Source organism: Hemitrygon akajei, chromosome 4 (assembly GCF_048418815.1).
Source record: "Hemitrygon akajei chromosome 4, sHemAka1.3, whole genome shotgun sequence".
NCBI lineage: Eukaryota > Metazoa > Chordata > Chondrichthyes > Myliobatiformes > Dasyatidae > Hemitrygon > Hemitrygon akajei.
The window spans coordinates 44,374,669-44,400,737 of record NC_133127.1 but is presented as its reverse complement, the minus strand read 5'-3'; the positions used below and the strand labels follow the sequence as shown (position 1 = coordinate 44,400,737).

Below are 26,069 nucleotides of genomic sequence, written 5' to 3'. Positions count from 1 at the left end.
CATCTGAACTTTGCATTTTCAAGAAGTCTTTAACAAGGTGGCACACAAGAGGCTGCTTCACCAAATAAGAGCCCATGGTATTACAGAAAAGATACTAGCATGGACAAAAGATAAGCAGACCGGCAGGAGGCAAAGTGTGGGAATAAAGGGGGCCAATCTTCTGTCCATGTAAGTAACTTTCTTATAATACTATGGGCTTCTATCTTATTCAGCAACCACATGTGGGACACTTTGTCAACGGTCTTCTGAAAATCCATGTAAAGAACATCTGCTGACTCTCCTTTGTTTATCCTGCCTGTTATTTTTCTCAAAGAGTTCAAACAGATTTGTCAGTCATAATTTCCCCTTAAGGAAACCATGTTGACTTTATCATATTTCATCATTTCTCTCATTGCCTTTTTTTAGTTGTGTTCTACTGTCATTAATTTCATTTTTTAGCCCTGGTTGCCAATGATGCTTCTTTTTCATTGGGATAATTCAATCCTGTTCCTTCCAATCTAACCCCATAAACTCCAGCCATTGCTGCTCTATAGTTATCCCTGCTAGTGTCCCCTTCCAATCAACTTTGATCTGCTTCTCTTTCATGGCTCTGTATTTCCCTTTATTTCACTGTTTTGCTGCTAATCTGATTTTGGTTCTCCCTCATCAAACAGGCGTGTGAATTCTATGACATTATGATGATGCCTCCTAGGGGTTTCTTTACCTTAAGCTCCATAACCAAAGCTGGCTAGTTACACATAACTCAGTCCAGAATTTTCTTTTCCCTAGTGGTCTCACCCACAAGCTGCTCTAAAGAGCCATCTCATCGGCATTCTACAAATTCCTTCTCTTGGGATTCAGCACCAACTTGACTTTCCCAATCTATCTGCATATTGAATTCTCCCATAACCATCACAGCATTACCCTTTTTCCATTCCTTGTCTATCTTCCAGACAGGGGATTAGAGAGTATGACAGGGAAGGGAGTGGTCTTTGATTATGTTGCCTGCTTTAGTGAGGCAGATAAAAGTTAATGGAGAGGAGCCTGGTTTACATGATGGACTGGGCTGTGTTCAAATCATCTGCAATTTCTTGACATCTTGGGCAATGCAGTTACCAGACTAAGCCTTAATGCTGCTAAATAGGATGCTTTCTGTGGAGAATCTATAAATCATCAGAGTATCTTGAAGGGATTCTGCAGGTAGAGTATTTCCAGGATTATGAATAAAATTCAAATGAAGTGAAGAGAATTCTTGACCACTACAGCACATAAACAGGCCCTTTAGACCATATAGTCCCATCAACCTGTATGCAAACATAGCCCTCCATGCCCCTCCCATCCACAAATAGCTCTTAAATTTCAAAATTGACCCCAAATCCGCCACTTCCACTGGCAGCTCATTCCACATACCCATCACCCGCTAAGTGAAGACGTTCCCACTCACGTTCCCCTTAAACAATTCCCCTTTCACCCTTAACCTATGATCTGTAGTTGTAGTCTCACCCAACCCAAAAGGACAAACCCTGCTTGCATTAATCATGTCGTTCAAGGAATTATGGATTTGTATTCCCACATACTCTGTACTATCACACTTCTCAGTGTCCTACTGCTCACTATGTAGGTTCTGCCCTAGATTGTCCTCTCAAAGAGTAACACTTCACACTTACCTGTATTAAATTCCATTTGCCAAATTTAAGCCAATTTTCCACTTGGTCCAGATCGAGGTACAAGCTTTTACAGCCTTCCTTACTGTCCATAATCCCCCAATCTTGGTATCACCCCAAATTTGCTGATCCATATCATTTAGATATAGACAACAATCAACAATGGACCCAGTGCCGAATCCTTAGACACACCACAAGTCACTTGCCTCCAGTCAGAGAGGCAACCATCTACTACACTCTGTCTTCTCTCACGAAGCCTGTGTCTAATCCAATGCAACCCATTTGTCTGATTTATCATTTCTCAAGAGCTGGCTATCACTAATAAAGCCAGTTTTATAGTCCATCTCCAATTAACTTTGAACCATGCTTTGAACCATTGAAATTTTCTGGTGAAAGTGTTCTCTCAGTACTGTTAGATAAGGAGCGCCAGGTTTTAGACCCAACAACAATATACCTCCATGTAAGGATGTTGTGTTATTTGGCAGTGACTCACACAAGTATTGGAGTTCCCATCTGGAGCCCTTGTGATGGTGGTAAAATTTTCAGGTGTGGTAAGTAGAGTCAGAGTAGTTCAGGCAAAACTTTAGAATACCTAATGCACTGCAGGAGTGGTGTTTCCATGGCAGCATGGGGGAAAATGAGATAGAAGGCAGCACATTTAATATTTACTGAACAAAACCATGATTTGCAATAAAGCACAAATCGAGTCTTTCGACATGGAATGGAGGAAAGATTGAAAAGCCTCACAGCAATTTGTAATTGAATCTGATGTTTCTGGTTCCAAACATGATTGCTTAAAAACAATGTTCATTCAATTCGCTGGTTTAACTTAGGATTTATCAAACAAAGGCACTAACCCTTTAGGTAGTGATGTTGGTCTAGCAGATACTATCATCTGCTGCCATTTCTGTGATCTGATTTTACACAAAGTTTTCATTAATTATTTAAATTCCAAACTGTTCTGCAAGGATTTACTGGCATAAATGTTGCATGACTCTGAATCTGAAAGGTCTGGGAAGAAGCAATGTTGTTCCTGTATATTCAAAAGTGCACAACACTTTAATTTTAAGTGCATGTACAACGCGACCGTAGGAGGCAAAGACGTTTTTTTTTCACTCTTGCGATTGAAACTAAACTGAAATGGTTGCAGATAAATATAAATGTGCATCTGTTTCATTTTAGATTCAACGAAAGAGTTGATAATATACTGCATTTAGTTATTACTAGGTGACAAAATATATTATCAACATTATTGGCAGCATAGCAGACTGGTTGTTACTGAATTTGTAACTCATACAACTTCCAGCATGGCATCGAGGGAATTTAAATTTGAGTAAATAAATAAATCTGGAATAAAAAAAAATTGTCTTGCATCAGTAATGGTAGTTCAAAATACATTAGATTCACTGAAATCCTTAAGGAAAGGAAATGTGCATCCCAATATTGTGGACTTAGCAAATAATTATTGTCCTTCAGTTCAACAGTAATAAATGCTTACCAAAACTACAATACCTATATTCTTTGAATGGTAAAAACCATTTAAAAATATGCTTATACACAGTGTGGCACAGTGGCAAAGCCAGTACAACCTCTACCTCAAAGATCCAGATTCAACCCTAATGTCGTGTGCTGTCTGTGTGGAGATTGCATATTCCTCAAGTGACCCAGCATTGGCTTCATCTGCATGCTTTGGTTACCTGCCAACTCCTAAAAGACGTGTGTGTTTGGGGATAATTGGTTACCTTGAATTTCTTCTATCGAGTACTGAAATCTTGTAAGTGGGGAGTTGAGGATATGAGGAGAATGTGGAAACGGTATTACTTGTGTAAATGGGTAGTTGATGGCTGGTGTGGACTCAGTGGGGTAAAGGACCTGTTCCCATGCTGAATCTCTCTTTGATTCAGCAACACAGATGGGAAATAATTTTGTGCTATCCAGCCAATCAGCCTCATGAACGGGGCAAAAGTTAAAAAAAAATCATGACTAGTTTCCAGGAGAAAATTCTTTCCCAACTTATAGTGAGATCTGTTGTATTTTCACTCTTTGGTTAATTAGGGTTTCAATCCTCTACGTTTGGAAATACCTGCTTACTTCTAAAGGTTTGCCAGTTTTGACAATTGCTGAATCAGGGGTTCTGGGCTGATCTAATCTGAGTTCTGTTTTAGACAAGCTCTGTTTAATTAAGTATAACTGGAAAACGGCAGATTGGTAAATGATGACTTGCTGATTGGCCATCTGCCAGTTCAAATTGGCATCTGTATTTTGTGCCTGGTTCAAAAATTGTTTAAGATTGTTTAATGTCATTTTGAATACAGAAGTATAAATGTGAATAAAATAATTGTTACTCAAATCTGATGCAGCAGAGAAAAACCAATAAGATAATGAACACAATAATAATAATAAAAAAAACAATAAATATACCTACATAAGATAGCTTATATACATAGATTGATTAGGGGTGCAGTGGGGGAGGGGTTAGTGGGTGCAGGTGTTGATCAGCCTTACTACTTGTGGAAAGTAACTGCTTTTGAGTCTAGTGATCCTGGCCTGGATGCTATTTAGCCTCCTCCCTGATGGGAGTGGGAGAAACAGTTCATGAGTAGGGTGGATGGGATCCTTCATGATGTTTCTGGCCCCCTTTTTAGCACTTTTCTGTATATATGTCCTTAATGGCAGGTAGGCTGTTGCCAGAGATACGTTGGGTAGTTTTGGCTACCCAATGCCGAGCCTTTCTGTCTGTCACAGTGCCGTTTCCATACCATGCAGTGATATAGCTTGTTAGGATGCCCTGTACTGTGCAGCTGTAGAATGACATGAGTATAGATGTGCATAGCCCAGCTCTCTTCAGCCTCCTCAAAAAGTAGAAGTGTTGGTGAGCTTTCCAGATTTTGTAGAATGTGTTCTGGGAGTACAGGGGATTGTGTGAGATGTGCCTGGGAGTTTGAAACTGCTCATAGTTTCTACTGATGTGCCACGGGAGTCTGAGTGGTGCGAGTTTTCCTGAATTAAGAACCATCAACTTTGACTTGTTGACATTAAGGAAGAGGTTACTTCCCTGGCACCAGGCCTTGAGCTCTTCCAGCTGTTCTCTGGAAGATATCTCACTTCTGTTGGCGATGAGCCCTACCAAAGTTGTGTTATCGACAAACCTGACAATGAGATGACTCAGATATTTGGCTGGACAGTCATATGGGAGCAATGGACTCAGCTCACAGTCCTGCGGGTACCTGTATTGAGGATGATGGGGTGGATGGATTGGTCTGAGTTTCTCTTTGTAAAGTTTACTCAAATCGAATCTTGCGCTTTTGGCCATTTCTGTTTTTCCAGCATTCCATTCCCAGTTCCCACTCCTGCTGCTGTATATGGTATGCTTGCCTTTTATTGGTTGATACACATTGCAGCTTTGTAAAACTTTGGTCAAGCTGCACTTCAAGTATTGGATGAAATTCTGGTTGTCACATACAGGAGGCTTTGGAATTGATGTAGAAGTGGTTCACCAGGATACTGCTTGGATTGAAGAGTATGAACGAAAAGGAGAGGTTTGTTTTCTCTGCAGTGCCAGAGACTTAGGGGAGACTTAATAGAAGGTTATAAAATTACGAAAGGTCTCCAATAGAATATTCTTAAACAAGGTAGAAATATTGAGGACTAAAGGATATGTATTGAAGGTCAGAGGGGAAAATTTAAAGGAGATGGGCTGGGCAGTTTCTTTTTACACAGAGTGATAGGTGTCTAGAATGGGCTGTAAGGAGTGGTGTTAGAAGCACGTGTCAGAGTGGTATTTAAAAGGGTGTTAGATAGGCACATAAATATGCAGGGAATGGAGGGATATTGATCATGTACAGTCAGAAGGGATTAGTTTAATTCTGCATTATGTATGCTAATATCATGGGTGGAGGGGTTTGTCCCTGTGCTGTACTGTTCTAGGTTCCGTTCTCAGAATCTCTCTGCTAATCATTGATGCATCAGAGGATAGAGGGTGAACAGCAAACTGTAACTGAGCATCAATATAGAGAGTCATTAGGGCTTACACCTAGTTAGGTTCATATTCACATCCAAATTTTTCTGCACGTATGGAGGTTGGTCGTGGTTACCCTAAAATCTATTGCACAGTAGCGAGGCTGTTTGGAACATCAGAAAGGAATGTGAATTGAACACCTGAAATGCAACTCTAACTTCTTGGCGACCATGAGAAAAGTCATATACAACACAGAAACTGGACCTTCAGTTCAGCTGGGCCATGCTAATGAAGATACCTCATCCAAGCTGGTCCTAACCACCAGTGTTTTGTAGAGCACCTGACAGATCTTTCTGTTTTGTGAGCAAACACGAGGAAATCTGCAGATGCTGGAAATTCAAACAACACACACAAAATGCTGGTGGAACACAGCAGGCCAGGCAGCATCTATAAGGAGAAGCACTGTCAACGTTTTGGGCCGAGACCTTGCTAAAGAAGGCAACTAGATTGCTCGGCATGTGAGTTACATCAGAGATCAGTTACTATCACTGATAATAAATCCGGTTGTGTGCAAATTGTTATTTTGCTGTAGCTGTACAAGGGTAAAGACATAAAATTACAATAAAATACAAAAAAGTGCAAAAAAGGAATAAAAAGGATCATGAACAATAGATGTTCATAGAAGAAGGAGATGTTCCAAAATCATTGAGTGTGGGTCTTCAGACTCCTGCACCACCCCTGATAGGAGTAATGAGAAGAAGGCAGGCCATGGATGATGAGTGTCCTTAGTGATGGATGCCAACTTTTAGAGGCACCACTTTTTAAATACGTCCCCAGTGGCGGGAGGCTAGTGATGGAGCTGGCTGAGTGTATAATTCTCTGCAACCTTTTGCTGAGGTGTCTCCCTCTCTCTAATTTACGCTGTCCTAATCTTTATTTGCCTATGCATTTGCTGTTACGTGTTTATTCCCAAAATCTTGACTTTGAATCTTTATCTCAGTGACTCCCTCCTCCAGCTTGAGAACCTGCCCATAACCCCAAAGTCTGTGCACACTTTACGTTCCAGATCAAGTTTAATTAGTTTAATTAACATTCAACGGTATATGAATAGAGCTAAATGAAACAATGTTCCTCCAAGCCAAGGTGCAAAGCATGTTACCAACAGCATGTAGCACAAAGCACAAATAGCTCATATGGTTACAATTTCGAAAAAAATTACAGTCACACAAAACAAAATAGCCACGGTCCCTGAATAGTAGGAGTGTGGAATGTCCTGGTCCAGCTTGATCTTCCACTGAGTGATCACCAGAGGGAAACACCAAGCAAGCTGGTTGTGCAGCACTGATGGGATCCCCCAACCCAGCAATAATTCCAGAGAGCTGTCTCTTTCATCTTGTTGCACTTTGCTGCTCTCTCCATGTCTGATGCAACAAATATCTGAAGAATTCCCTGATTCCATCCCTCACACTCTCCCTGCTGTTTTAAGAAGATCTTTCAAACCCATCCCTCTACCTCAAGGCTTTGGTCAACTGTCTTGCCATGTATTTTGTTTCAACAAGATCCTACATTTGACATAGTCCCTTCATCATTTTGAAGCATCGAAGATGAATGACAGGAAATATGTCGAACCACAAATAGATGCTGACCAATTGTAGAGAGAAGAAATATATTGCTTAAGTACTCCTGGGACGAATATTTTGATGCTTTAACAGATTACTAGTAGAATACAAATGAAAGCTTTAGAATCAGGAATCGGCCCACAGTCGGCAATTACCAACTGAGGTATCAATTTGTATTGGTCTAACCTCATTGCTTTTTGCTGAGATGGTGAATTTTGCCAGTTGTATTTGAAGAGCTAGCTTGCAAAACTGACTGTGTTTGATGATGTGAGGAAGATATATGAATATGAGTCATTACAGTTAAAGTGACACATGTATTGAAGGACCCTATACTGATGACTGCATCTGCCAACAGTAAATTAGTTCCTTTGAAGCAGTACAATGGGGATGCATTTTCTCCACAATGGATGCACAGCAGCTGTAGTGTGTGCCATCCACAATATACATTCTATTTATTCACCCAGACTATTCAGACAAACTTCCCAATCCATGACCTCGATCCAAATAAAGGCAACCTGCAAATGGAAGCACTGCCAATTGCAGGCTCCCCTCCAAATCTTACACTATTCTGAGTTAGAAATACACTATCGGGCTTCACCAGTTCTAAACCCAGCAGGGAGTGCTTGTACCAGAAGAATGTCAAACTTGTGTCTCCATGAAATACTGTGTATGCTGCATGCGCAGCAAGTGTTGGACAATATGCTGCTTCAGTCTTGCATGCAAACGCTGCAGTATTAAATGTCGTGGCTCCACTTGTTGCTAAGAATGGCTTTGTGTGAAATGGTCTTTGGTTCATTCCTCCTTTGAGTCATAGATTCATACAGCCCCAACTGGTCCCTGCCGATCAAGATTTCCATCTGAGCTCGTCTCATTTGCCCATATATAAGCTCCGCTAATCTAAATCTTTCGTATCCAAATACTCGTCCAATTTTTTTGTTAATCTACCTGCCTCAATGGCTTCCTCTGGCAGCACTATGAACCACCTCTTGCACTACTACAGACTTGTTTCTCTGTCTTGTTTTTTGTACTGGTGTTTTGCTTTTGCATATTTTTTCTTTCTTTACTGTCTTGTATAATTCATGTATGTCCCCACCCTCCCCAGAATTTATGTCTTCTCCCCACTCTGATTGGGCAGAATTTACAATGTCTTGAAAGCACATACCTCCAGGCTCAAGGGCAGCTTCTACCCACTGTTATCAGACTTTTCAACAGACTTCTTGTATGATAAGATGGACTCTCGAGCTCACAATCTAACTCAGTATGATCTTGTTGTTTATTGTTTATCCCCACTGCACTCTCTTTGCAGCTTTTACACCTTATTCTGCATCGTTGTTGTTTTATCTTGTTCTATTCAATCAAATCAAATCAAGTTTAATTATCATTCAAAGCATACATAGATACAGCTGAACGAGACTGCATTCCTCTGGGGCCAAGGTGCAAAACATTCATGATAGCAAGCAAACATTTAAAGACAGCAAGTAACATAATTCAGAATAGTGAGCGAAGAAGCATATTTACTTGAAAGAAAATCTATATAGCCCAAGACCCTGAGCAACATGTCTGACAATCAATGATACAGTCTCCCAGATATACAGATGCATTCAATCCAGCATGTCTTTCTACTGCTCAAATATGCAAGGCCAGCACTGACAGGTGAGGCCAGGTGCCAGCTAAGCTCAGATGCCACGCTGTAAACACTTCCAGGCAAGCTCGAGGCTTGGGACCAAGCTCTCGCTACGACAAAGGCTACGTAGTTTCATGTCACCTGTTCCTCCACCACAAAAGGGTAACAGGTTTGCCAGCAACTTACATTACCACTGTCCAACAGAGTCTTAGGGTCACAAGTGAAGTGTTCGAGACAACCTTCCATGGTTATACTGCACCAACTTCGACGCTTCCGAGTAGCGGACGGCAAAACAGTCTACAGGCAGGTTAGCTTCTCTGAACCCAAACCAGCTCTTCTGACATCCTGAATGGCTCCTCCAACATCCCAACAGGCTCCTCTGATATCCCGACAGGTTCCTCCGGTATCCGAATGGGCTCCTCCGACACATTGGCAGGCTCATCCGGTATCCCAGCAGACTCTTCCGACACACTGGTGGGCTCCTCTGATATCCTGACCAGCTCCTTCGACACCTCGGCCAATACGCTGTGTAATGAACACCATGCAAGACAATCTGTGATTGGTTACAGGAGTGTAACTTAGTGTGGTTTTCTGCTGTCTGAACTAGTCTGGCTTTTCTCTGACCTCTCTCATTAAAAAGGTGTTTTGCCCACAGAACTGCCATTCAGTGGATTTTTTTTTAGTTTTCTCGCATCATTTTCTGTAAACTCTAGAAACTGTTGTGTGTGAAAATCCCAGGGATCAGCAGTTTCTGAGATACTCAAACCACACTGTCTAGCACAAACAATAATTCCACAGTCAACTTTATTTAGATTACATTTTCTCCACATTCTGATGTTTCGTCTGAGCAATAAATGAACTTCTTGACCATGTCTGCTTGCACTTATAGTAGGCATTCAGTTGCTGCCACATGTTTGGCTAATTAGATATTTGCATTGACGTACAGGTGTATCGTATAAAGAGGCACTGAGTGTATATTCTGTGTATTGTCTGTTCCTATCTGCCTGTGCTGCTGCTGCAAGCCAGTTTTTATTGTACTTGTTCCTCAGCGCACTTGTGCCGATGATAAATAAACTCAGATCTTGATGTACAATTAAAACCAAACTGTCCTCAATGTCAGGCTTGCACTCTGTCAACTTGTCTTCACCAAGACCGAAGGAGGAAACTCAACAATTGATAGAAACATACAAAAAAAGAACAAAATCAATCCTGCTCTTGCACTATTCCAAATACACATTGTGACAGTACAGGACGTCGATCCAAGTGAGTGTGAAAATGGAACGCTGTGATTGCTGAAGCCAGCTTGAGACTCAGTCATAAACAGAGGTCAGGGAAACAAGAGACTACAAGTGCTGGAAGCTGAAGCCAAAAAAAAAACAATCTGCTGGAAGCACTCAGCAGGTTGAGCAGCATTTCCTGTATAAGGGGAAAATAAATTGACATTTCCGGTCAAAACCCTGCATTAGAACTGAATATGGAGAGGAAAGATAGCCAGAATAAAGAGGAAAGTGGGAATAGTGAGATGGGGCTGGTAGTTGATAGGTAGACCAAGGAGAGGTAAAGGATAGTGGGGAAGGGAAAGATGGAGGCGGGGGTGATAATTGGGAATTTGTGCTGGAATCCAATAGTTCCCATTGTTGCCTGCTTAACCTATCAGGGGAAAGGTGAAAAGTAGATGAACTCTGGGAAAATGGGAATCACTAGGAAAGACATATGGTTGTCAATAGAAAAAAACCAGGAGGGAGAAGCACACAAAATTGTTGGTGACGATGCCTGGGGATGCAATATTAGAATGGGGATAAAAATGGGAGGACTTTGGGGTAATGAGAGAGGGTGAAGGGAGCCATGGGAGATAAAAATGATATGAAGTTCAATGATCATACTATTGGTTTGTAGATTGCCCTGGTGGAAAATGAGGTACTGTTATTCCAGTTTGCATTTGGCCTAACCCTGTCAGTGAATAAAGCTGAGGACTGACAGACAATCAGAATCAGAATCAGATTTAATATCACCAGTGTATGTCATGAAATCTGTTGTTATATGAGAGCAGTGCATTGTAATACATAATAAAAACTGTGAAATACAGTAAATTATATATATATATAAATAATCTGATAGCAGAGGGGAAGAAGCTGTTCCTGAATCGTTGAATGTGTGCCTTCAGGCTCCTGTACCTCCTCCCTAAAGGTAGCAATGAGAAGAGGGTACAGCCTGGGTGATGGGGTCTTTGATGCTGGATGCCAGCTTTTTGAGACATTGCTCCTTGAAGATGTCTTGGATGCTGGGGAGGCTATTGCCCTTTATGGAGCCAATAGAGTTTACCACTTTCTGCAGCTTATTTCGATTCAATGAAGTAGCCCCCCCCCCCCCCACCCATACCAGATAGTGATGCAGCCTGTTAGATTGCTCTCCATGGTACGTCTGTAGAAGTTTGCAAATGCCTTCAGTGCCATAGCAAATCTCCTCAAACTCCAAATAAAATATAGCTGCTGCTGTGCCTACTTTGTAATTGCATTGGTCTGTTGGGCCCAGGATAAATCCTTAGAGAGTTGACACCTAGGAACTTGAAATTGTTCAGTCTTTCCATTTCTGATCCCTCTATGTGTTTCTTCATCTTGCCCTTTCTGAAGTCCACAATCAATTCTTTGCTCTTACTGGCAGGTCGGTGTGGGAACAGGAAGGTGTGATGAAATGGCATGCACCAATTCCAAATGGATATGTTTTTGTTTCTTGCACCATTCTCTGTAAACCCTAAAGATTGTTTTGTGTGAAAATCCAAAGATATCGGCAGTTTCTGAGATTCACAAACCACCTTGTCTGGCACCAACAATCATTCCAAGGTTAAAGTCACTTCATCATATTTCTTCCTGTTTCTGATGTTTGGTCTGAAAGACAACTGAACCTCTTGACCATGTCCACATACTTTCATACATTGAGATGCTGCCGCATGATTGGCTGATTGGATTTGCATTTACAAGCAGGTGTACCTAATCAAGTATTCACTGAGTGTTTGTATTAGTGATATGAGTTACTTATATAAAAGGAATATGAGTAAGACCGAATATTTGGATTATTTTCTGGTTTCTAGGGAACATATAGTTGCATATCCATATTGGGATATGGAACAGATAGTGCTGGAAAGACTCAGTAAGTCAGGCAGCATCTATGGAAACTAAGATTGTGTTTTCATTTCTGCTGTTTCTTGGAGTGACTTACTTTGCACAATTTAATGCCATATTTCCAATTGCAGCAAGTATTTACTTAAACTGAAGCAAATACAATACAGTATATAATTTGGTTCTAGCTGATACTCCATCTGCCCTCATGAACTCATATGAACTCATCCTATCAGAGATATTCCATTTGTTCTAACCATCTCCGATTTCAAATTAATTTATCTATCTCATGTGCATCAAAAGAAATGTGACGTTTACATTAACAATCAACACAACCGAAGGATGTGCTGAGGGCAGCCTGCAACAGTCACCACACATTCCGGTGCCAACGTAGCATGTCCATAATGTACAGCAGAGCAACACAGCAATGATAAAACAACAAATGCAAAACAAGCCTCGTTCCTCCCTCTCTCTCACACACTCACAGGCCTCCAACCCCAGGAAGAGGCTGCAACTGGGCCTCCACTCTGTGGACCTGTGAACTTGCAGACATCAGGCCTCAGATTTTCCCAGTGGACTTGTAGACTCAGAGACCCAGGGCCTCGACGTCTGGACTTGTTGACTTCGGCCTTTGACCTTCGGGCTTTGGTCACTTGTATTAGACAGACAGACAGACGGACAGACATACTTTATTGATCCCGAGGGTAATTGGGTTTTGTTTCAGCCGCACCAACCAAGAATAGCGAAGAGATATAGCAATATAAATCCATAAATAATTAAATAATAATAAGTTAATCATGCCAAGTGGAAATAAGTCCAGGACCAGCCTATTGGCTCAGGGTGTCTGACACTCCGAGAGAGGAGTTGTAAAGTTTGATGGCCACAGGTAGGAATGACCTCCTCTGACGCTCAGTGTTACATCTCGGTGGAATGAGTCTCTGGCTGAATGTACTCCTGTGCCTAACCAGTACATTATGGAGTGGATGGGAGTCATTGTCCAAGATGGCATGCAACTTGGACAGCATCCTCTTTTCAGACACCACCGTCAGAGAGTCCAGTTCCACCCCCTCAACATCACTGGCCTTATGAATGAGTTTGTTGATTCTGTTGGTGTCTGCTACCCTCAGCCTGCTGCCTGAACACACAACAGCAAACATAACAGCAGTGGCCACCACAGCCTCGTAAAACCTCCTCAGCATTGTCCGGCAGATGTTAAAGGACCTCAGTCTCCTCAGAAAATAGAGACGGCTCTGACCCTTCTTGTAGACAGCCTCAGTGCTCTTTGACCAGTCCAGTTTATTGTCCATTCATATCTTCAGGTATTTGTAATCCTCCACCATGTCCACACTGACCCCTTGGATGGAAACAGGGGTCACCAGTCCCTTTGCCCTCCTCAGGTCCACCACCAGCTCCTTAGTAATCCCAGTACTCCACCACCAATGCCAGTACTCACCGATGACAGGACCCTGAATTCCAGGCCTTGAACTTGGGACTCACCGATTCACCGACCTCATGCCTCGTGCATGCACAAACTTCGTTTCCCAGGAATCACTGACCTGTGCAGTCATCAGCCATCATTCTCATCGGTTTTCGTCCACACTGCTTGTCCGCTGTGGTCACTCCGGCCTGACCTCTAAATCTCCTATATCCATGTATCTAAATTTTAAGTTGACCCTTAACTCCCCAAAACTATTTTTATAAACCTAAATAAAATCAACAATGTCTTGAATCACGACCTCAGTGGAGACCCCAGCTTGGCAGTATCTTCATCGAAACTCTCTTCCTGATCTTCTCTGCTACTGAAAACCTTGAGGAGGGACTTGAACTTGAAAGGTTAATCATTTCTCTTCCTCAAGATGCTGCCTGACCTGCTAACTTTTTTCAGCAGTTTTAGTTTTTATTCTATAAATCAGTTCCCCATAAGTACCCATAGACATTATTGTAAATCACTTCAATGAAAAAGAATTTTGAAGGAAGTACATATAGATGACATAGATGCTTCTGTAACAAAGGAAGGAGAATTTCAAGGCATTTTCATGTATTTAGTTTTCCTAAGTTAGATATATTTTCATTCTGATTCACTGACAGCTAAACAAGATACAAAGTTAATTAAAGATTTTAGAAAGATTCACCGAAGATTATGAGATGTCTGGAACAGCCATCCCTTTTGTAAATGTAAGATCTTGGAACAGGTATTTTTTTGTTTTTTTTTCTCTCAGTGTCGTAAGAGTCAGACAACACAGAAATAGGCCCTTTGGCTATCAAGCATCAATTTACACTAATCCCATTTTATTTTTTCGTTATTCTCATTAATTACGTCTACCCCAGGCTCCAGCACCTAGTTTACATCAAGGGCAATTTGCAGTCGCTAATTAAACTACCAACCAGCATGTCTTCAATATTTGGGAGAAGCCAAATACTTTGCTTCCCGAATATTTTTGGGTGTATGTAAAGGATTTTGGGCTGCTGATCATGAGAATCACCATAAAGTTAGGGCAGCACAACAGCATAGTGGTTAGGTTAGCACAACGCTTTACAGTACAGGCCACCTGGGTTCAATTCCCACTGGTACCTGTAAGGAGTTTGTACATTCTCGCCGTGGGCCGCATGGGTTTCCTCCGGGTGCTCTGGTTTCCTCCCACCATCCAAAGATGTACTGATTGGTAGGTTAATTGGTCATTAGTAAATTCTCCCATGATTAGGCTAGGGTTAAATCGGGAGAATGCGGGACGGCCTGGCTCGAAGGGCTGATCCCTTGCTGTATCTCAATAAATAAATAAACCCCCCTATCAGGCACCATTTTAAAAAATGGCCTATATTTGTTATTTCAATTCATAGTTCAAGTCAATTAAAATGTTGCCCACAATGTAAGTTTTTAAATCTCATGCCAGGGTGGATGCTGCATGGCAGGACAGGGTTTAGAAAGGCGATAAAAGCATCACACACACACACACACACACACACACACACACCCACCCACACACACACACACACACACACACTGTTCTATGTATTGCGGTTACATGTGTATCGGTTTGCAATCATGTTGATGCACATTCTCTATGCGCATGGCATATTGTATGCACTCATTATAATAAAGTAATCATATTTTCAGGAGTCAATCTTAGAGCTTGGCTCAGTAGTACCCTCGGAAGTCAATGCTGTTCACTTGCCCGATGATATGGTGAGAGCAAAATGATCATGTGACAGACTTCCACTTCTGTCTGAGCAGTGTGCCTGGTTTCTCTGCTAAAAACAAGAAATCCTTTAAATACCCCAATCTCCCTTCAACCATGAGATCTGTGCTGCATGATGATATACTTCCAGTACTGAGGCCACCAGAGACATGGAGTCTAGTGGATGCAGATGAAGATGATATGATGCACGAGCCGGGAATGGAAAACAACACTTATACTAATACAGATTTTCAACCCTTTATGTCAAGTGAGCCTCGCCTGATAACTCAGCCTGAGTTAAATGACCTGTTTAGACTCTTGGGTTTGCCAAAAGCAAAAGCTGATTATTGAGTTCAGAACTGCGGAGATGGAATCTGTTGTCACCAGGCACAAACATTTCTATCTTTTGAAGCCGCCGAGAAGATTTGACGCAATTCTTTGGTCAGGTTGATAATCTGAATTTCTGCTCTGACATTAATGGGCTTTTGACTCCTTTGGGTTGGCAGCGTGACCCACAACAGTGGCATTTTTTATTGAATCTTCAGTGTTAAGCCTGAAAGCTGTGATGCTACACAACAGCAGCATCTACCCTTCAATACCAATTGGCAATGCAGTATAATCAGAATCAGAATCAGACTTTAATCGCCAAGTACCTATGCACATACAAGGAATTTACTTCCGGCAGATGTTGTCTCTCTGCTTATAACAATAATAATGATAAATATAAATGAAAATATAGATTATACATACAGGTAGTGCAATCCAAGTAATAGTTAGCCGACAGTTAACTGGCAGTTAACTGGCAGTTAACTGTTCAGCAAAGTGATCGCAGTAGGGAAAAAACTTCTCCAGTGCCTATTAGTCTTAGTCTGGAGGGATCTGAAGCGCCTACCAGACGGAAGCAGATCAAACAGTCCGTGCGCAGGATGGGAGGAGTCCTTTATGATGTTCCCCGCCCTCTTCTTCAACCTGGAAGAGTACAGGTCCACAATAGAGGGCAGGAAGGCTCCAATGATGCGCTTGGCAGTCCTCACTGTGCCCTGTAGTCTGGTTCTATCCTGCTTGGTGGCGGCTGCAAACCACACAATGATGGAGGTGAACAGGACAGACTCAATGACTGCAGTGTAGAACTGCAGCAGCAATTCCTGAGGCAGACCGTATTTCCTCAAGAGCCGCAGGAAATACATCCGCTGCTGGGCCTTCTTCAGGATGGAGCTGATGTTCTGCTCCCACTTCAGATCCTGAGAGATGGTGATTCCCAGGAACCTGAAGTTCTCCACGGTGGACACAGGGCTGCTGAGGACTGTGAGGGGAGACATAGCGGGGGGATGTCTCCTGAAATCCACTATCATCTCCTTTGTCTTGAGCGTGCTCAGCTCCAGATTGTTCCGACTGCACCAGAGCGCCAGTTGGTCCACCTGCTGTCGATATGCAGACTCATCACTATTCTGGATGAGTCCGATGACGGTAGTGTCGTCTGCAAACTTCAAAAGCTTGTGTTATATGTGAAAGAAATGTACTGAGATTTGGAAATCTTGTTGAAACACATACAATACACCAACTACAAATGGAATATCTATGGTGATCTGAAAGTAGCAGTTCAGATACACCAGGTTCTGTTGTTCCATTTGTGAATGGGACGGCCGTGCTAAAGTTGCATAATAGTGACACAGTCTGCTGTACCACACAAAGTATGCAAGTTGCTTGTAATATCTGTTGTAAAGCAACTGAAGTTAGTAATTTCTATTCAGACTTTCTTTACATTAAATAATAAGGGAAAAATTGGTGTTCATTAATTTGCTTTTCAAAGCAGTGCTGTCAGGGAATAGTTTTTCCAGATGCTCATTCCTACCCGTATTCATTAAGTACAAGTTGCCCTATTTTTTTAACAAATCTCCAATAGAAAAAGCGCATTGAGCTCCCAGGGTCTGAAAGGGAAAGGATAATGCTTTAGTTATAACCTTTTGTGAGGCCTCTGTGGCTGCAGAGAAATAATTACTTATGTTTCAATTATTTTTTTCAGTGTGCCGGGAAGACTCGAATCACTCCATTAAATCATGCTTGGAGATTCTACACGTACCAGCAGAGTTGAAGGTGAAGCTTGAAGGACCAAAGGTTCCAGAGAATCCAAATGAGTGAGTTACCAATAATAGTTTTTTATAAGCCTTGACAACAAAACATTTGTTCGCTGGTAGAATGGACTATGATACTCGAGGCTGAAACAGGATGCATTCAATCTATCAAGTGTTTGGATTTTTCAAGAAAGAACTTATGTTTTCACAAATAGTCATTCTTCTCAGGACTAATTGCATTCCTTAATGCAGAAAGTAGTCTGGAAGTTTGGAATAGTCAGAGTTACTGGTTAAAACTTGGGCCTTTTGCACTGAAAAGGACAATCTTTACTCAAATAGCTCTGAATTTTTGGAATCCTCCACTCAAGAAACTGTTGAATTCTTGGTCAATGAGTATATTCAAGGTTATAGCCAATAGATTTTTAGTTTCCAAATGACCTCAATGGGATATGAAGAATACTATACAAAGATAGACCTGTGAATACTGTATTACTTTGAATAGCACCCAATCATATTAGTCCAATTTTCACTCTTAATGCTACTCATCCTCCTACCATCCACCTAACAAAGGGCAATTAAAAGTTAGCTTGCAAAAAGCATTGTTTGGCAGGTTGTGGGAAACTGGATCCTGCAGGGGAAATGCACGTGGTCGCAGAGAGCACGTACAAACTCACAGTGTGCCAGAGGTCAGGATCAAACCTGATTCTCTGGAGTTGTGAGGCCAAGTCAGTTAATTTTATTGTCATGTACACAAGTACATGTCTGCACAATGAAAAACATATTTACAGCAGCATCACATAGCAACAGATGCATGATGTTCAAAAGAAACATAAACAAAGATTGTACCAAAAAGTACTGAACAGAATAAGGTTCATTGTAGTGCAAAGTGTCATAGTTTTGCTGCAATGAAGTCGTGATTACAGTTATGCAGGTTGGCATAAAAACTCAATGTTTCAAGGAAATTAGCTGTTTATGAATCCGCTGGTTTGGGACTCCAGGCTTCTGAATGTCCTGGATGATGAGAAGCGTTGATCATGTTAACCAAAGCACCACAGTGTGGTGTGCTCTTATTAAATAGAAAAGTGTGCTTAAACCTTGAAGTGCATTTTCTTTAGTTCTTGTGCAATATCCATGGCATGTACATGCTGGGAAAGGTACTGACTTTGGTGATACTCATTCTGAACCTGTTCACATCTTCAATCAGACAAAAAGCAGGAGTGTTGTGTTGAGCCACAGTGGACAGTCTAAACCTTTCTGTCATACTTACAAGTGGCGCTGCCCTCAGACAACGCTAGTAGTTGGACAGGACCAGATGGCTAAATCATTTAAATTATAACTGTTAGTTACATACCACAGAACAATTGTCAGCATTTTCAATTTGCATTGGCTTTAGGGAAGAAAATTGGTTTACTTAATTATTTTACAATTAGTGTTCAGAGATTGGGTGCACTAATGTGGAGAAGAAATAATTGCTAAAAAAAGAAATTATGTGGTTGGTATTCTTAATGTGTTTATAAAATCTAAGAACAAAAAAAATCTCCTCATACTTAAAAAGAAATTTCACTGACCTTTCAGTTAACTCAGGATGAGGTGCAAGTATTACATCCTCCTTAAAAGGAGAAACTTAGTAGACAGGGCAGTAAAGAAAGTTTATGGGATACTTACCTTTATTAGTCTGGACACTGAATTTAAATGACAAGAAGGCATATTGTACTGCAGCTGTATAGAACTTTGTTCAGGTCACATTTGGAGCATTGTTTGCAATTCTGCTCGCCTCATTACAGGATGGATGTGTAGAAGAGTTTCACCAGGATGTAGTAGGTATTGGCTGGAAGCAGAGTTTGGATAAACGTGGATTGTTTTCTCTGGAGCTGAGGGATGATATAACTTACTGAGGGGCATAGATAGGGTAGATATGCTCTTTTCCCTGGGTTGGAAATATCAAATAAGGTAAGAGGAGGACAGGTTAAAGGAGATTGTGAGAGAAGTTTATTTTTTTACACTGTGAGTGGTAGATGTCCAGAATGGGCTGCCATAGGAAGGGGTGGAAGCAGATATGATAGAATATTTGAGAAGCATTTAGAAAGGTGAATGAAGGGACATAGACTATGTGTGGACAAATGTGCAATGTAAATTGCCATCATGGTCAGCACAGACATTGTGATCTGAAAGGCTGTTCCTGTGCTGCACTGTTCTAGGTCCTAACATTTCTGTGTCTGTGTCTTTAATGGTGAACACTATGAGTGCTGGAACAATGCATGTATTTGCATTCTCAATGCTCACTCTGCAATATTGTATTTCATAAGAAGGCAAAGCTTCTGAGCTAGCAGAGGAATTGCAATAAATTACAGGTGCAGGAGGGGTGAGGCAATTGTGAAATGATAGACAAAACCAGAACCTCAGCAAGGTGGGGATTGGAATCTGACGAGCGGCAAGGCATTGAGATGGGCCCATTATATATCACGGGGCTGGGGAAGACAGCCGTGGAATGCAGGAGCACCAGTGGGTTGTCAGGGGTAGAAGGAGTGTGTGGATGTTTAAACAGAAGGGATTCAGGAGCAAGGGGTGAATAGAGACCTTAAAATTCACAGGCTCTACTCCACAGCCACAGACAGGATCAGCCCATACTCAAAGCTGATGCCAGTCCAGCCTATCTTGTGAAGGTTTGTTTCTGCACTTGTCTCATTATCAAAGCCACTAATATCTGCGCAAATTATGACTAAGTGTACTTAGTGTGGTTTAGGCCAAGTGCATGTTAAAACCACTCTGGATGAAAAGAGAACTCAAAAGTAACTTAATATTCTATTGGAACCATGTGATAAATTGGGATCTTGATTAAATTCATTTGTCTTGTGCAGGAAACATTGCACAAAATCAAGGAATTTGTAGATCAAATAGTTTGTGATGTTAGTGAGAATTTTAAATGAACTGCAGTACTTGGCAAAAACTTCTAATATAAGTGTTAGAAACTTATTATTCCCCTGCAATTATAAAATCTTCCCTATTGGAGAGATTGTATTAACAGCATTCACAAAAAGTATTCTAATCCTTAGAGTACTGGAGATAAATACTTGATATTCATTGTTCGTGAGATAAAAATATTGCTATTTTAATTTGTACTTAGTTATCTTTTCATATTTCTCCTTAATCCTTAAGAGCTTGGCCTTTAATCTTTAAAACAAAACCTCTAACTTAAGTCTCTGTTCCTTATCAGAATCTCTCACTCATGATAGCATTACTGATCCATGGTGCAAATTATATATTGCTTTACAGTCCTTCCTGTTATGCTGCAATCAATAAACAACAGCCTGGTCCTCTCATTTCAGGGTTTCACATAATGATGAACTATATACAACTGATTTCACCAGCAAGTTGTTTAATAATATTAGCGTATTATTAACGTACGATAGGAGTTCTATCATGAGAGGCTAGAGAGCTTGGGTGTTTTCACATATAGTAACGTACAAGTGAACAGAGCTTGAACATAGTCTTTTAAGTGGAATTTCTTCTCTCAGAGGGTAGTGAATCTCTGTAATTCTGTGTCCCTATGGGTGGTGGAAACCAGATCATTCGATATGTTTTAAGTGAACACAAGTAAGTATTTGAAAGATTGAGGAGTGGAGGGTTAGGGGAAACTGCCATCGAAGAGCAGCTGAGGCTGGCATGGATGAGCATGCTTAAGTAGAATAATAGGGCAGCCTTTAATGGCCAGTTCTTGCTCCCATTTTTGTTTGTCCTTTGCCAGTTCTTAATGTGTAACTTTTAAGAATATCTTTTTCATAAGGCAAAACAGTGTTCATGTTACTTTTTATTCCACATTTGTTTGTAAAATATCCAGTAATTGTTGGAATCATTATGGGCTCATTCAGTCCTTGAACTTGCTTAGCCAATCAATTAAATCATGTCTGATCTACTTTACAGGGCAAAATCTTAGACTGCTATCAATCAGCTCATGCAACATCTTTCTTTCAGTAAACTAAATGGGAAAACAAACCTAAATACTCAACCTACAACACACACAAAATGCTGGTAGAACACAGCAGGCTAGGCAGCATTTTGTGTGTGTTGTTGTTTGAATTTCCAGCATCTGCAGATTTCCTCATGTTTGCTCTTTAAATACTCAACCTTTCTCTTTTCTATTTTTGATAAGCCCATCACCCATATATTCTTCCCTCTGGTTTCTCTCCTCACCTGTTTTCCTTTATTCCATTGTCGATTGTCCTCCCATCAGATTCCATCTTCTTTAGCCCCCCTTCTCTGTCTATTGTCTCTCACAGCTGGATCTACCTATTACCTGTCATCTCTTGATTCCACCCCTTGCCTCCTCTTTTTTATACTGGCTATCTTCCCTTTTCTTTCCAGTCCAGATAAAGGTACTTGATCCAAAATGTTGGCTGCCCGTTTCTTTGACCTGCTGAGCTGCTCCAGCATTTTGTATGTTGCTATGTATCTAAGTAACTTGTGAGGTTCAATAATGGAAATACAGTTGATTTGATATGTTTTATATATGGAGATGCAAATAGGATTTGATAAGGTGCAACTTAATAGGCCTATTGGCTTGAACACCATGGGCAGAAATTTAGCTTAAATTAGAAAAATTGGAGAGCAGTAATGAAAGGTTGTTACTTGGACAAGATATGAGGGTGATGTGGAATTCCCCAGTGGCCAGTAGAGAGACATTTTCTTTTTTAAGTAGATATTAATGATATGGACATGTATGTGGCAGGATTTCCTATTAGAAATAATGCAAAATTTGGAATTGCTGTGAAATTCAAGGTAGATAGTTCAAGGAGATGTAGATAAGGTGGTGAAACAGACAGGTAAGTGGAAATGAGGGTCCAAAGCTGTATCAGATCTTGGGATACGGTACAGAGCTGTCTGAATGTGGGAAAGAGAGAGAACTTAAGGAAGCAAAAGCAAATCATGGCTGGAAGAACTCAGCACGCTGAGCAGCATCTGTTGTGGAGAAAGGAATTCTCAATGTCTGGGGTCAAAACCATGCATCGGGACAGAGTGTGGAGGGGAAAGAGAGTGGATATAAAGATGAGAGGGACGGATAAGACAGGACAGTAGGTAATAGGAGGGGTGATGGGTAGAAGGGCCTGGATGAAGGAGGGGAAGGGGTGAGTTGGAAGATTGATGGAGGTTGGGTTATAGGTTCTAATCCCGAGTCAGAGACAAAGGCATGAGCAGCTGAACCGTACCACCGTCATTGAGTATGTGTGTGGGTGATGAAGAGAACTGGAAGGGAGAAGAAGGCAACAAGGAAGGTAGTGAGACTGCTGGTTTGGGGACAGTGATCATAAAAAAAAATCATCAGTTTGTCCTTCCAAAGATATATAAAATGAATGACTTCTTGTATGTACAGACAGGTTTATGCAGGTGTGAAATAAAGCATCCAGAATAATGCCTTCTACGATATGTATATCAGTGTAAAGAATACAAAATTATTACTCATGTAATATACTAGTTAATCAGAGGGTGAAAATGTAACTGAAATTAATTATTTTTACATATACTATGGCATATGGGTGTAAACTAAAACCTTGACTTAAGTTGGCTTTGCACATGAAAAGCTGGATATTTCAAAATATCGGAGATGTCCTCCTTCAAAGAATGAGATTTCTCTTCCTCCACCAGTGATGCTGCCCTCAACAGCATCTCCTCCATTTCCAAGACATCTTCCTGCCGCATTAACAGGGATATAGAGTTCTTCTTGGCCTCACCTACCACTCCATGAGCCTTCACATTCAGCACACCATTAACCGCAACTTCTGCCATATTCACCAAGCACATCTTTACTTCCCTTGCACCATTCGCTTTCTACAGGGAACAGTCCCTCTGTGAGTCCTTTGCCCACTTGCCTCCCCCCATTAATCTCCCTTTGGCACTTATCCCTGCAAGTGGAAGATGTGCTACACCTGCCCATTCAGCTCATCCCTCACCTCCATTCAGGGCCCCAAACAGTCATTCCAGGTGAAGCGACTCTGTTGGGGTTGCCACTGTATCTGGTGCTCCCAATATAGCCTCCTCTACATTGGTGAGACTTGATTTAGATGAGGGCCCGCTTTGTCAAGCACCTCCACTCTAGGAAAAAACAGGATTTCCTGGTGGCACCCATTTTAATTCCAGTCCCCATTCCCGTTCCGACATATCAGTCCATGTCCTCCTCTATTGCCAAGATAGGGCCACCCACAGGTTGGAGGAGCAACACCTCATATTTCATCTAGGTAGTTATCAACCTGATGGCATGAACATTGATTTCTCTAACTTCTGATAATTTATTCCCCTCCCCCTTCCCTCTTCTTCCACTTCCCTCTCACCTCTCCTCTTCTCTGTACTTGCCTGTCACCTCTTCCTGGTGCCCCTCCTCCTTCCCGTTCTTCCTTGGCACGCTTTCCTCCCTGTTAGCTTCCTTCTTCTTCAGTCCTTTACCTTTGCCACCTATCACCTCCTTGCTTCTTGCTCCTCCCCACCCAACTGGCTTCACATATCACTTTCTTGTTTGTACTCCTTCCTCTTCCCCACCTTCTTATTCTGGGTTCCAGATCTAATGATGTGTCTTGGCAAAAAACGTTAAATTGCTATATATTTCCACAGATGCAGCCTGACCTGATGAGTTCCTCTGATATTTTGTGTGTTCTGCTTTGGATTTTCAGTATCTGCAGAATGTCCTGTGTTTATAATTGTTGAATATTTCACACTAATTTTGGATTTCATTTTAAAGTTGGAGGTTGAGTAGCATAAAAGATTATTGTTCAGCTGTCTGGGTAGCCTCCGACCTGATGGCAGGAATATCGATTTCTTCTTCCAGTCTCATTCCAACATGTTGGTTCATGTCCTCCTTTTGTGTCAAGATGAGGCCACCCTCAGGATGAGGGGCAACACTTTATATTTCGTCTGGGTAGCCTCCAAACTGATGGCATGAATACCGATTTCTCCTTCCAGTAAACTAATTTCAACCCCCGCCCCCATCTTCCTCTATTCTGCACTCTGACCATTTATTCTTCTCAGCTGACTATCAACTCCTCCGGGTTTCCTCCTCCTTCCCTTTCTCTTATGCTCCACTCTCCGCCCCTATCAAATTCCTTCTTTCCAACCCTCGATCTTTCCTACCCACGTGGCTTCACCTATCACTTTCCAGCTAGCCTCTTTCCCTGCCCCCCACCCACCTTTTTAATCTGTTGACTTCTCCTTTCCTTCCCCATCCTGAAGAAGGGTCTCGGCCCAAAATACCGACCATTTATTCATTTCCATAGATGTTGCCTGACCTGCTGAGTTCCTCCAGCATTTTGTGTGTGTTGCTTTGGATTTCCAGGATCTGCAGACTTTCTTGTTTTATTGTTTAGCTCATTTCAAAGTTCAAAGTAAATTTATTATTAAAGTACATAGATGTCACCATATAGTGTCCTGAGATTCATTTTCTTCTGAGCAGACACAGTAAATCCAAGAAGCACAATGGAATCAGTGAAAGACCTCACCTAACAGGATGGACAAGCAAAGAATGTGCAAATACAAAATAAAAAAAATAATAATAAATAACTAACCAACAAATTTCGAGAACATTAGATGAAGAGTCCTTGAAAGTGAGTCCATAGACTGTGGGAACAGATCAGTGATGGGACGAGTGAAGTTCAGCAAAAGGCCTGATTCAATCTTTGCTTCAAGAGCCTGATGGCTGAGGGGTAATAAATGCCCCTGAACCTGGCAGTGTGGGTCCTGAGGCTCCTGTACCTTCTTTCTGATGGCAGTTGTGAGAAGAGAGCATGGCCTGGCTGGTGAGGGCCTTTGAGGATGGATGCTGCTTTCCTGCGACAGTGCTCTGTGTAGATGCACTTGATAGTGGTGGGGGGGGTGGCGGCTGGGGGCTTACCAGTGATGGACTGGGCAGGTATCCACTACTTTTTGTATGATTTTCTGTTCAAGAGCATTGGTGTTTCTGTACCAGGACATGATGCAACCAGTCAATATACACTCCACTATACATCTATAGAAGCTTGTCAAAGTTTTAGATGACATGCTGGAACTTTGCAAACTTTTAAGTAAGTAGAGGTGCTACTGTGCTTTCTTTTTAATGGCACTTATGTGCTGGACCCAGGTCAGATCCTCTGAAATTATGACATCATTTACAATTGATCTTGAACAGAAGTCAACAGGAATTTGCTTAGATTTTTGCAAAGTTGCCTAAATTAATATTTTTGCACTGGATCCACAGTTAGTTTCATTAAACCAGTGTTCTCAGTTAGCTCCCAGTTGAGCGCTGCCTCAGTTTTAATATTTGTCTTTGATACTCTGTGTTTCCCTGCACTCCATCTCTGTAAGCTCCTTAAACTCTGTCGATCTCCACAATTACTCTGCTGCTCCAGTTCTGTCTTCTCTTTTCCCAAATGTGCTTGCTCCATTATTGGTGCTTGCATAAGCTACCAAGTTGCTAAAATCTCTCCAGAAACTCTTCTGCCTTTCAGCTTCTCTATTTTCCCTTCACAAGCTTCTTCCTCTGACCAAGTATATTGAGATGTTATAAGACTTTTGTGGAGCACTTTGGAATATTTTGCTCCATCAAGGGTGCCATGTGAATGAAGTTGTTGCTGTAATCAAGATTGTGTCACACACTTTCACATTTGTCTTACGCAGGTCTCTTCACTTTATCTTCCTTCCTCACTTTATGTCTCTATTAAAAATTGGAAAACAAAATGAGCACCATATCTATTGAGGGAATCCCAAATATATAATTCCATCCAGAACTTCTTTTCTGGTTTCGTTATACAATGAGGCTTCTCTGCTTTGCCAGTGGGCTCCTTGTGGATCGAATAGTGCAATTAAGATTTCTTCAGCTTTCATAACTCTCAGACTGAAATATT

The 26,069-nt window shown here is 41.4% G+C and overlaps 1 protein-coding gene across 3 annotated transcripts in view; it reads left to right on the top strand.

Annotated features, from left to right (window-relative positions):
* ccser1 (coiled-coil serine-rich protein 1) overlaps positions 1 to 26,069 on the top strand; it is a 1,375,213-nt gene that overhangs the window by 380,005 nt on the left and 969,139 nt on the right. For all 3 annotated transcript variants that reach the window (XM_073042460.1, XM_073042461.1, XM_073042462.1), the window contains one exon: positions 17,160 to 17,271. In XM_073042460.1, the coding sequence (XP_072898561.1) occupies positions 17,160 to 17,271 (112 nt within the window). The remainder of the gene's footprint in view (positions 1 to 17,159; positions 17,272 to 26,069) is intronic.